This window comes from Acyrthosiphon pisum, chromosome A2 (genome assembly GCF_005508785.2).
Source record: "Acyrthosiphon pisum isolate AL4f chromosome A2, pea_aphid_22Mar2018_4r6ur, whole genome shotgun sequence".
Classification (NCBI taxonomy): domain Eukaryota; kingdom Metazoa; phylum Arthropoda; class Insecta; order Hemiptera; family Aphididae; genus Acyrthosiphon; species Acyrthosiphon pisum.
In genome coordinates, this window is record NC_042495.1 from 109,896,879 (window position 1) to 109,910,442 (window position 13,564).

The following is a 13,564-nucleotide window of genomic DNA, read 5'->3' on the forward strand; positions in this document are numbered from 1 at the left end:
ATAATATTAAGATTAAATAATAATAGGTATACAAAATCAATTCATTATTTTTATTCAACAGGTGTTTATAATAATTTCACTTTCAATATTAAGTTATCCTTTTTTTTGATGCACCATTACTAAAAAACAAATTACACGATAAGCTTAAATCTATAGTAGTTATCTAAATTCATAATTCACACAGTTATGTTGTTATAAATATATATTTATATTATGATAATTTTTTTTTTTTTTTTTATGAAACTTGCTTAAAAAAACACATACACTTTATTTTTGATTAAACATCGAGTTATATAATTGCCATTTAATATTATATTATATTCTAGGTTCCTGAGTATCTATACTTATTTTTAATATTATAATATAAACGTATATATTGATGTATTATAGTAATATATAGTATCATAATTATTATTGTTTAGTATTTGATATTCACTTCCATTATATGATTGATTTAACAAAATATGACATAAATATAATACCTTGGTTAAATCACTTAAATCAAAATCAAACATTTTCATATTGGATTTAACACGTATTGTTTACCTATATTATAGTATAAGTCTAATATTTATTTGTATTGCATTCACCATTACAATTAAATTAGACAATATTTATCGATATAATATATACGTAGTGTGTCTGTCTTAGAAACCAATACAATTTTTATCATAGTTTTTTAATTTTTATTTTCATAATAAGTTATCGTATAAATATATTGAGGGTACGGTAAACATGAATTCAATATTAGTATTAGTTTAGCTTTCAACCTTTAGGTACATAATATGTGGTTGAATTTAAAATGTAAAATTCTAATTTATATTAATCGTAGGTACTAGGTATTTGTTTGCTATCCAAATTGTTGAAAGTTAAACTTTCTTAATTATTCGCAACTACGTAATATTATGTCCGTGTGACAAAGTTAAATTTATTTTTATTATATTTTTAGAATTAATTAAAAAAAAAAAAAAACGTATTTATTCGACAGTTTCGGAGAATAGTCCTCTAAACTTTCTCAAAACCCAAACGTATATCTACTTACTATAATTGTTTAAATTACGCTATAATATTTTAAGTGTTTATTCACATAAATGTAGTAAGCATGCATCGTATGCGTAACTACGTAGAGCACATGCGATGGTAGATATGAATATCATTGCCAGTGTTATAATATTATATTAATTGTAGGTTAAGTTTATCTAAATTATATTATGTCGTGCCTACCAAATCACGAACGCTAGTTACGTTTTCAACTCAAACCGAGTGGGTAGGTAGTGGTTGAATTGTTGAGTGATCGTTATTATCATTGCTATACATTGTGATAAATATACCATTGCGATGTATAATAGTTCAATGAGAGCGCCCGGGGAGCGCGGTGGGATATAATGTGATATTATGAGTTATCGCGATTCGATAACAATAATAATATTGTATTTCTGCTGTTCTCTCCGTCGTTTCAATAAAAAATCGGTTAGGATTGTTTCACGTGGTGTTACATGCCAGATAAATCTGCGCCAAATCACTTCTCTGGGGTTGTAGAGCTGTATCTACAACGAAACTGTTATCGTTGCCAAAAAGAAAAAAAAAACAAACAATCCGATGTTTATCGTCATCTTTCACGCCTTTTCTATTCTCTCGTAGAAATAAGTAATAATTATTACACACAACATACGTCGCGTCTATGTATTTTATATATATAAACGCGTTTCGATCGATTTCCGGGTACATATCCGCTTAAAAATACAATATTATAATATCGTTTTAATACGATATCGTGCTACTTAATGCGAGGGGGATGGGGTGTGAAACGGAAGTGTACGTCGTCGAACACGGACTGCCGAGTCCATAGTCCTTTCGGACGAATCGGGTACACGCGTTTGGGCCGACGAGACGTAATTAGTATGTAGAGCGAGTTGGGATTTAAAAAAGTTTTGAAACAGAAAACGATCTAGACATCGCGAGTGGGTATAGTGGGTCGACAGAGACCTCGTTGGAAATGGGCGTGGAACGTGTAGTTACGTACTTACAATATAACATGTTACGGACGGTGCTTACAAAATCTTCCTCGTCGGGGGGACGGGTATATAATATTATAGTGATTTAATCTTAACAATATTATATGGGTACCGGACATTCTTCGCCTTGCTCGACGTGTGGAAATGCAGACACGTCAAATGATAGAGAAATTATAGTTATTGAAATATTACAATATGGTGGTATTGTATAGTTGTGAATTTTATTGTTGTTTACATTTCCATCAATTGTCGACTATTCGAATTCAAACTATTATGATATCATACCTGTTGTGCCATTAGAATTAATATAGTCGTCGACACGGGTGATCGCTACAAGTCGCACAGATACAATCACAATGACAATTTATTATTAATGCGCTAACCGTTATGATGTTATATAGATGTTGCTTCAGCTTGGAACATAACAATTATATCATAATATTGAAAGCCAACGGATATTTTTTCGGTAATCCTCTGAGATATTTCGAATTTGAAAAATAAACAAAATAACATGTTGTGCACTTGTGTTGGCTATTCACTACTCGTTTGTATTGTACTGTAGGGGCTCACAAATCCAGTCACTGTGATATATATATATATTATACCGGAACTCGTAACATTCGGACGCATTGAGCTGGGGACTTAAACCGCGGAAAAGTTCATAAGTACTGTCCTTGTAAAACTAGACGATAGCGATTATCGTAAGTCGCCCGAGCAACCCGCGAATCGAATGTCCGAATACATACCTCCACCCGTCGACCGTAACACGCTGTATGCATCGTAACTGTAATATATACATGGCGATCGGGGTCTCGGCCAGAGGGTGGGTGGATGGTTGTTTTGGAAGGGGGTGTGTGGGGGTTGCGGGACGGTGGGAAACAACGTGCGCGTTTATAATATTATTACGGTGGAGAGGGAAGCTGCGAAAGTATATCGAATACACCCTCTAATGTAATATTATGTGTATGTACAGCGTGCAAATCGACGATTTTACGTAATGATAATAATATTATTATTGTTATATTACATATTATTCGTACCTTTTTTTTTTAAAAAACAAAAAATTATTATTAATACACTCTACGTTCTAATATATATGCATATAAATGTACATTAGAGCAATTAATACATATATATTATATATATACGAGTGTGTGTGTGTGTGTATGTGTGTGTGTGTGTGTGTGTTTGTGTAGGTGTGTCACAGTGGCGGATTCAGGGGAGGGGCACGTGCGCCCCAGTCAATTTTCTATCAACAATTTTTTTTAATGTAACTTACGAGTAACATATAAATGTAAAGTTCAGTTTATAAGAATATAATACTACCAACTATTCATTATTATTTCTTGTAATTATTATTGTTTAAAAATGATAATATGCATGTATCATTAATTAAAATTCAAATCATAAAATGTATATGTGTCGTCCCCCCCCCCCCATCAAATATCAAAGATCCGCCCCTGGGTGTGTGTGTGTGTGTGTGTGTGTGAGTGTTGTATAATTATTTTTTCGATGTACTACATTTTATAATATTATTATTGTTTATATCGTTATAATTAATATAATAATATAATAAAATATTATATGCATTATAGATGTGAAAATCGCGCGATAACATAAATATCGCGGTTTCGCATTCCGTCTAAGACGATTTAACATTATTATTATTATTTAGATGGCGATATGTTACATATTATTATTATCATTATTATTGTATATTATAACATATACACGTATAAAGTGTGCACCGGCAGTACAATACGTAACGTGTTGTGTGCGATTATTATATAATAATATTGTATATTATAAATGTATTATCGATATGGATGTTTGGCGGCGGGAAACGCGCGACACGTCAAAATATTTTTGTCGTTTGGTTATTATTACGTATAGTGTACGATCTAATCGTAGGCATAGGTAAAATATATAACAGTGTCCCGCCGCCGGACCTGAAAACACTTCCGACGTCATTGAAGGAGGTTTTTCTTTCGAATTATTATTATATAATATTATGTTAGGTTATCGTTGATTGATTATATTGTTATCGTCGATCGATCGCAATAGTATGAAGACGACGTCGACGACGACGACAACAACAACGGCGACGACATTGACGACATCGACGACAATACGCGCGTATACAAATTGTTCACGATTGAAAAATTGATTATCGTTTATATTGTTTCATCGTTATCGTTAGTTTGTGCGGGGGGCGGCTTTGGGTGCGTTGCAGTGCGGGACGTTCAGACGTTGAATATGTACGACACGTTCGTCTCCTGGCTGGACTGCCGCTTGGTGTAAGCGTGGTGATTGGTGATGTAATACGAAGACGCCTTGCCGCCGCCGTTGCCACTTGCGGACGCCGAGTGCTGCAGGTTCTCGTTGTACCGGAGCGTGCCGCAGCACCGGCGGCTCTGGAGCACCGCGGTGAAGCCGCGCCGGAACTTGCGGTTGAAGAACGCGTACAGCACCGGGTTGATGCAGCTGTTGGACGCGCCCAGCCACTGCGCGATCGGCGTGGCCACCGGCAGGAAGTCCTCCTCCCACGGCACCAGCCGGCCGCCCAGCTTGATCCGGGCGAATATCGCGTACAGCGGCATCCAGGACGCGACGAAAAGCACCACCACCATGGCCAGCATCTTGACCACCTTGACCTTGCTCTGCTGCTGGATGCGCTCCATGCGCGCGCACTTGTTGTCAGTGGGTATGGTCCGCCGCCACACCTTCACCCAGATCATCACGTAGCACAGGGATATGGCCACAGTGGGCACCACGTAGCACAGCCCCAGGTTGCCCAGCAGGAAGTACAGGTTGCCGTCCAGGTAGTCCGGCCACACCTCCAGGCACAGTTCCAGGCTGGGGGCGTCTTTGAATATGGCCACCATGTCGAAGAACAGCGCCCACGGTATGGTGATGGTGGTCGACGCCAGCCAGATGACGCCGATGATGTACCGGGCCCGGCGCGTGGTGATCTGACACTTCAGCGGATACCAGATGGCCAGGAACCTGCCAACCAAATAACCGTCATGTCAATATTATTTAGGTAGATGATATTATAATACGTATACAGTGGCGGATCCAGGGCTTAATTTTTTTTTTTTTTTGGGGGGGGGGGGGGGTGACATGGGGGGCAAGAGTACAAAAAGTTCAGAAATCGGCTAAACACAGTGTTAAACAAAGTAAAAATACGGTGGTTGGGGGGGGGGGCAAATGCCCCTTTTGCCCCTCCCTGGATCATATTTTATAATAGGTACGTAATATTATGTTCGCTTAGACGGAGTTAGATGTCGGTTTTGTTAATACGTTCCTTTTTTATAGGAATCCGTTCAGTTTCTTTAGTATAAATAGAATTTTGTTAGTTTATTTAATATTAAAAGGTACTGGTTCAATTTCTCATTCCTATAAAAGAGGAACTAATTTTTTTACTCGTTCCTCACGGTTTACGAGTTATCAATTATTATCATACCTAGTCAGAAACCCAAGTCATATGTGAATAAAAATCGGGAATCTCGTCTAATATTCCATTTGTAGATTAAAAACATAATAACTAATAAGTAAACGACATTTTTCTCCCCAAATGTTTTTTTAAAACATTTCCGAGGAGAACAAAACTACGTTCCACCCAATTGTAGTCTCGGGAAAAGTGTTATTTTCCCTAGTTCTATTTATACTGTAAACCAACTTACAGATTTTCTCTACCTACACGTTTGGAGGTCATTTACGTAGTTTACTTAACATATTTCGGGTTTGTAATCTTTATCTTAGCCTTGGGCAGCTGGGTAGTTAAATCCATTTCGGTTTGACCGACACGCTAAAAGATATTACGCTTTTACCCCGTCCAATCAACAACGACAACGGCCTGCACATCAACAACAACCTAGTGTTGAAAACAACATTATAATTTACAAAATGCCAGGACAAATTAATTATCACGTCCAGTAAGACGTAAGGAGACGAGTGATTTGGCCGTCGTCGTTTTTGGGAGAGTCTATATATATATTTATATTATAATATTATACGCATCGGCGCGCACAAGAACCTATGACATATTGTTTATCCGGTTGAAAACTATTGGCCGTCACATTTAAGACAATTTACGTTCACGCTGCAATACGCAACACGTCCGAGACAAGTAAGACATATTATGGGTACCTAATAGAAATAATAATAACAATAACGTTTTATAGTGAAAACTCGTGTTTTTGACAACACTCGAGGGCAGTATATTTTTTGGACCAATGACAAAGGGCTCGCGGTGTATGATGAAGTATTATATTATTATACAGTAGGAGTTAAAAAAAAAAAAAAAACTAGGAAAAAAAGACTTGGAAAAGTGCCTGTACGTCAGCTGTGGCGAGACTTCGAGAAAAAAATCGCACTTGACAATAAATATTATGTAATAATAGTGCTGATCCGGCACAACCACATATTGTTATTATGCAAGTCCGACCAAACGTATATGGCCTATTCGGATCGAACATCGCCATCTTTGAAATATGTTGCCTGCGATGCTGTAAATATAGACGATATTCGAAAAATATAATATGATATGCGGATAATATTATTATTTTTATTATTATTATTATTATTATTATTATTATTAATATGTGTAAGAGGTACACTGTTGGAGATGATATTATTGTACGTTATTCAATTTTGGCATTTTTTTTCGCCGTCATAGCTACAGCTGGCCGGTAATCGGTACACAGCTCTATATATAGACATTTAAACGTTATATTTTTTCATTTCTTTTACCAAATGGCAACTCGTACTTTCATATTTTTACTCGTTAAAAAGTATTATTAAATAGACGATCAATCGGAAGGAAACAAGTTTTGTACAAACATAATATAATACCTACTGTGTCGGATACCCTATTAATTTAAACAATAATATATTATAATCAATCGTTATAATTTCCTCAGTCAAACAATAACGAATATTATACACACTGATACCTATAACTACCTACACATTATTTTAATAACTAATGGGTAATATAATTAATTAATTCAGAAAATAGGATTTATTATAATACATTAATACCTAATAGCCTATTACGCTTAGTGAGACAATATAATATATTTTAATCCTTTGAATGTGGCCACCATAAGAATATTTAACCAGACTAAAAACAAAATGCGTCATTGTCTGATTGTCACAACTTTTGAAGACGGCAATATTAATAAAAAATACTAGCTAGTATTACGAATAATCATTTAAAGAAAATACGAACAGTTGAACTATTAAAATATCATATTTTAGACAATCATTAAAATAAATTGGAAAAGACTTTGTATTATTATCATTTGCTAGACACTACTACCCAGACAGCATTTTGTAACGATAATATTATTATAGTATTATAATAACGTTAAACTAATATTATTCGTGATTATAATGTTATAATAATATTATTAAACAAAAAATTACTGTCTGGGTAGTTAGTTTTAAATCTTTCCGTACACTATTTCTATTTTCTATTTAGGTACTGTCCGTTATTCAGTTTCGATTGTCCATTGGTAGATTGTGTAGAAATCGTGTAGAAATCAGTAGAATCGTGGATTTATGTTAAATTGTGGTGGGGGTGAGGGAGAGTACATTATAAATAATCATCGATTTGAAACAAGTACAAATAAATGGAAAATAAAGTAAAATAAATTAATATTTGATAAATTAATTAGCGCGAATGTTACATTGGTTAGATTTCCTATAAATTGTTAAATAAATTTATACTAATAAAATTGTCTTCACTTTATATATTATACAGTTTACAAAAGTCAAGATATTAATTACAAAACAATAACGTGGTTTATAATTGTATAGAAATGGATTGATAATATAAAGTCACTATAAATAAGTTACTATTAATACATATGTATTGGATTTTAATATTGCAATATTAAAATCCAATAACATCTTCATCGCTCCACTATTATCAGAGATTAATCGCTAATATTCATCGGTAGTTATTGAATTAAAAAAATATTGCAAACTAAAATATATTTTATACGATTGGGAGTGATAACCTATATTCGTGAAACCTTTTTTTTTATTCCTTCAATTGCACCTCATTGCTTTCTCGACATAAGGTTTTCAATTCAGAGATAAATAATTATGATGCTCGATTAAGTTCATCTCGTTCAGTCGTTGTATATAAAATTAAGTTATTCGCTACTATATATCATGTAGACTCAATCATAACATACAATTTCAAAGGTTTGGCATAATATTATTATCAAATGTTAAGGTTATTCTACTTCGACCGGCACTAAGGAGGAATATAATCTGCGTTTTGATATAAACAAAAATTTACAAGAAAAAGATACAAATTAAAATATGATTCTGCTATAGATAATATAATATATATTTATATATTTCTGAACGGTTATTGTTTTAAATCACTGCTGTACAAACAACTGCGAAGTATATGAAATGTACCTATTGTTTTTGTACATTATTCCGGCCAGGGTTATGGTAAGGACAAATACATAATCCATTGACCTTCTGGTCCTCCGTGATATTGTTACACGAGAATATAAAATCAATAGTTTACGGTGATCACTGAAAAACATTAAGTAATTGTGTCAGCCGTGGGACATTGTTGATGAAAACTAAATCGCATTTTTTAGTTAATTAAAAGATATATTTATTTAGTTTAGTACAAGTATTTATGCAAATGAAGTAATGAATATAATTTAATTGATGAACTAAAGTAAACAGCCGTATACCATGATATTCGCATATTTCTTCAGCAAGGGTTAAAAAAATCTAACCTCAAGAAATTTTATGAAAATACTGTGTTTTTGAGGTCATAATTCGAGTATTTGTTTAAAGTTTTACTTATCTCTCATTTTACATAATGCGTAGGATTAGCAGTATTCAAGCTTTCTGACTTTTAGCCAATTCAACCACTTTTAAAAAAAATAATATTCTTTTGAAAAAAACCAATTTTACACAGCGAAAAGTGCTGAGCTAATCAAAAATAATTTATCACAATAATTAGATTACGAAATTGTGTAAATATACATTGGCAATAACGAGCAATTAAGAAATCCATCCAGTGTCAGAAATATAAATTGACCAAACAAAATTTTTTATTTCTGACTTCGGATAGTTTGCTTTTACAGTTATATCGTTACTATTGTTATTATAGTGCAAACATACCTCATAATTAACTGACTTGCAAAAAATACTTGAAAAATTATAATTAAATACAGATACAAATATGTACATTCAGAAAGAATTTAAAATACCTACTTTTAAGAAAAAGAATTCAAATATTTTTTTAATTTTACTTTTTTGATTGCACAAGTAGATAAAAAAAAATATTTTGTAATTAGTAATTAGTAATAATTACTAATTTAAAGCTGTGATGTCACATTTAACTATTATTAGAACTTTGTACCCACTGATAGATGGAAATTAACAACAATTTGTTATATTTTATTTTTAAAATACTTTTCTATTATATAAATAAATTGTCATTAATGAAATTTAAAATTAATAATTAATAATTAATGTTCAAATAAGTGTTTAATAATTTGATTTTCATCGTAAATAATATAACTTAATGGTTATTAAAAATGTATCTAAAATGTGACGAACAATATTATTTTAAAAGCTATTTACATAAAATTATATATTGATTTTAAAGTAGGTACAAATGCGTCCAACACGTCAGGTATTTAAAATACTTTTCGAATACTTAATTTTAAACGTATTTAAAAAGTATTCTAAATAAACTTTTACAAAACTTTATCACACGCGTATTATATTATATTACCATAATTATGCGTAACTGGTACCATGTTTATTTAAAAAAAAATGTATGATAAATCTTGAAGTCGCTGCCGTTAACGTTCGTGTCAAAACGTTCTTCATCGGTGGATCACTCAAGCGAATTAATGGCATTTAAGTACCTACGTTTATCCGTAATCCGTAACACGCCTGTTTACCGATAAAACCATCTGTAATATTCTATAATGTGCGCTCAGTTTATGCATAGAAATATTATAAGTCTTGATGTCTTGAAATTATATTTTCCAGACGAAAATTTGTTGGGCGAAAAAAATGTGCATGAAAAATGTGCAATGATCGGTGTCCAAGACACAGGCGTAATCTGAAAGTGGCAAGGTGAGCAGTTTCCCCGTGACACTTTATACGGTGAGGGCAAATATTATGTTTAAAATATATTATTTGAATATCATCCAGCCCATCCCTGGGTTTTTTTTTAGTATTACCTACAAGACGTTACATCACATTTTTTACTCTTCAAAATCGTTATGCTTGTGGTTGAAATGGTTGAATATAATTTTTTTTGGGTATCGGGATTTAGGTTTTTGTAATTAATAATTTATAGGTAATTAAAATACTAATACTTTAATAGGTATAGGCGCACACTTAAAGTTTTGCTCATATAGACAATACATATACACATAAACACTAACTTGATATATTTTCACTGATTTAACAATTATACAAAACTTCTAGGAGAGCTATAATTCGGTTTTTTACATGCGACGTATATCGATTTATGATCGGTAAATCTTCTGAGTCATAGAAATATGGTGTCATTTTTTTAATTTTTTTAGATCAAACAGGTAAAAAATATTAATTACATTTTGCCAAAAAATAAAAATAAGAAAATATATCCAAGTTTTGTTGGTATCCGGTACGATACACGTCATACGCGTCCATAGCTTATAAGTTTTCAGTAAGTAATTATTTGATATTATACGTTGAACACTATTTATGTTTCACATAATAATATTATATATTGACATATTGTTATATATTGGGTATTACATCACCGACGTCGCTGTTGTCATTGTTGTTGTTGTCGTCTTACAAACCGCGGCCAGGCCAAGGTGGTTTACCGTAGGTCGTGGCGACGACGACGACGATGGATGGATGGAAAAGCGCCGTCGGACGACTGTCAGAAATGGTAACGGTTGCGCCAGTGTCCGGTTTGGCGTGGACGATGGGGGAAAAAATTCCGACGTTTCCACGTGCCTTGCCCACTCGGCGGCCGCGCACTTGTATTTCGCGCCTTTTACCGGGTCAAGTTCGGCGGGACGGCCGTAAATGGCCGGCAAGTTCGGCGGCCAAGTTTGTGCCCGTGGAGGTGAACTCGACGGCGATCGTATAAAAACCCGCGACAGACGTGCAGAGGACACATTACGGTTTCGTCTCGTGTCCCGCGACTACAACGTTTGAAAACTCCATCGACCCGACAAGTCGAAAACTCCAACAGCCCGACACAAGTCTCCGCAGCAGACCTTTCCAGCCATCAAGATGAAGTCAACGGTAAGCCTCTCGAAAACTGTCCGCGAAACGATAATATATTACTATCACTTGTTTATGAGGCGTTGATAATAATAATATATGTTATCTGCGCACGCATAATGCTGTCTATGTCGTTTTTGAATCGCCAATAGGATTTTTTTTTTGTTTTGAATCGTTTTTTCATTATTATTAATCTTTGACCGCGTTACGATGGGTACAGTTACGCTAAACTCGGAAAACCGCGTGATAACACTGTGCGATTATTGTTATAGGATCGTATGGTAAAGTTATGTTATGGTCTCGATCGGACGACTTTCTCTTCCGGCCGATCTGTATTATTGTGATTGTATTGCTATCAATTATTGTCGTCTTCACACAATACAATCTTCTTTATAATTTGTTCGTATCGATACCACTATACCAGTAATAAACGTGTTGTGTGTTATAATATTGTTCGAATAACCCGAGAAGGCAGTATTACGATGTATCGATGTATCATGTAAGGTGATGATGATGATTGTGACGAATACAACTATACGGTCAATTATTATATCATCGAGTCGATATTGTACCGATGTTAATGTTTACCTATTCGTATTTTTTTCATGACGTATGTTATGCTTATGGAAAACCCAAAACATCAACTTGTTAACTTATCACCGTCATAATAACGACACCTTAAACTTTTTCGCGAGGTAATTATTACTGTAGATCGTGTGATAATGTTTTCACCAATTCGGTTTAGGTTTATCATTGCAATTTGCTGCGGTGCGAACGGTTAACGACTTTTGTGAGAAAACTAAACTTCAATATCCTAATCACACAATAGTATTATTATGTATGTTATATTATTAATATATTGAATAACAAGCTAAATATTTCGATGGAATTTTTTTTTTAACATTATAACTCACGGGTTTTATTATTAAAACCTCGAATAGAGGTGTCGCAAAGTCTCATAACTTATACGTAAAATATACACATAATCGCACGTTAATCGTTTAATTGTTTTAAGCGTCAGTTATCATAATATTGTAAGATCAGTTCGTTTTTGTATTATTTTTATTTTTGGACTCTTTACGACGTCTCATTAAAACGAATAGTCGTAATATTTAATGGAAAATCGCGTCATTTAAGTGTCATTCCGGAGACCAGTTTATTATCTTCTTTGGGGCTGCAAAAACGAGATACAGTCCCAGATATAGGCAATTATATTGTCCGTCTCGTGCAGAAGACTGCGCTGGCCCAATAGAAATGCATATCGTTGTTGTATTGCCCGACCGACTGGCTGCGGTGGCGCCATACGGGGAGGGGCTGGTCGCGAGTTATCGTGCTCGATGTGCATTCGTTCCCCTATTTTGGGGACGTTTTACGCAGCTCTTATGAGGTCTTAAATCACATTTTCACTGATGCAATTTTACTGGCTTACTATACCGTTTGCTGTGTATGCGAATAAGACGTGCCGAATCGGTCGTTCTTCGTCCGTCTCGGGTGTCGGCGATCACCGACGATGTCCGGGAAAACCCGTAACGGGTCTGCGGTAAAAGTACGGAGACTATACAGTCAGACTTTTCTGTTTCATAATAATATTATCCTGTTAGAACGGTCGGACGCCTAACCAGTAACCACCGTGGTATAGTTGTAGCGGTCATTAGAGACGTCGTAATAATGTCACGCAACGACAATGATATATTACAATAATATTATATATTTTGCTGTGCGTTGTGCTGCAGTCGTCGCCGTTGCGGTACACGTACACATAGATATTATTATGGTCATATATTATATTGTGTGTATAAAATATATGTAGCTAGTCTCGTCGTCGGTGGTGGTTGCTACGGTATAAAACAACTACGGTAAACCGTTATGCCGCCGAGTTGACAAACAATCAATTTCAGTAGCAAAACGCGCTCACACACACACACAAGGTTTTATACACTGCAGCAGTTGTACGCTCGCACACAGCGTGCTTAAATTTTATCTATATGTGTGTGTGTGTGTGTGTGTTATGTATTCATGAAGTGGCACTTATATATAATATAAAAACACCGCAATAACGGTCGGAGTTTATGGGTTGAGGGGGAAAAATGCAATTGCAACTCTGCCTTTATATATATTATGTGTGTGTGTGTGTGCGGGTGTACCTCACTGTATACCTGTGCCATATAGGTCTTTTTTGCGCTCACCTTTGTACGCGTGCACGGCGTTACAATATAGGTATTACACGTATAAAAAAGCCTCGCTTGGTCGTGTATTTATAT

At 34.5% G+C, this 13,564-nt stretch overlaps 1 protein-coding gene across 1 annotated transcript in view; it reads right to left on the reverse strand.

The window, feature by feature from the left end:
• Positions 1-353: 353 nt before the first annotated feature.
• The window catches only part of LOC100167549 (neuropeptide SIFamide receptor-like), a 50,661-nt gene continuing 37,450 nt past the window's right edge, over positions 354-13,564 (reverse strand). Inside the window, exon 4 of the mRNA XM_001947456.5 lies at positions 354-5,021. Coding sequence (XP_001947491.1) covers positions 4,259-5,021 — 763 coding nt within the window. The 3' untranslated portion in view covers positions 354-4,258. The remainder of the gene's footprint in view (positions 5,022-13,564) is intronic.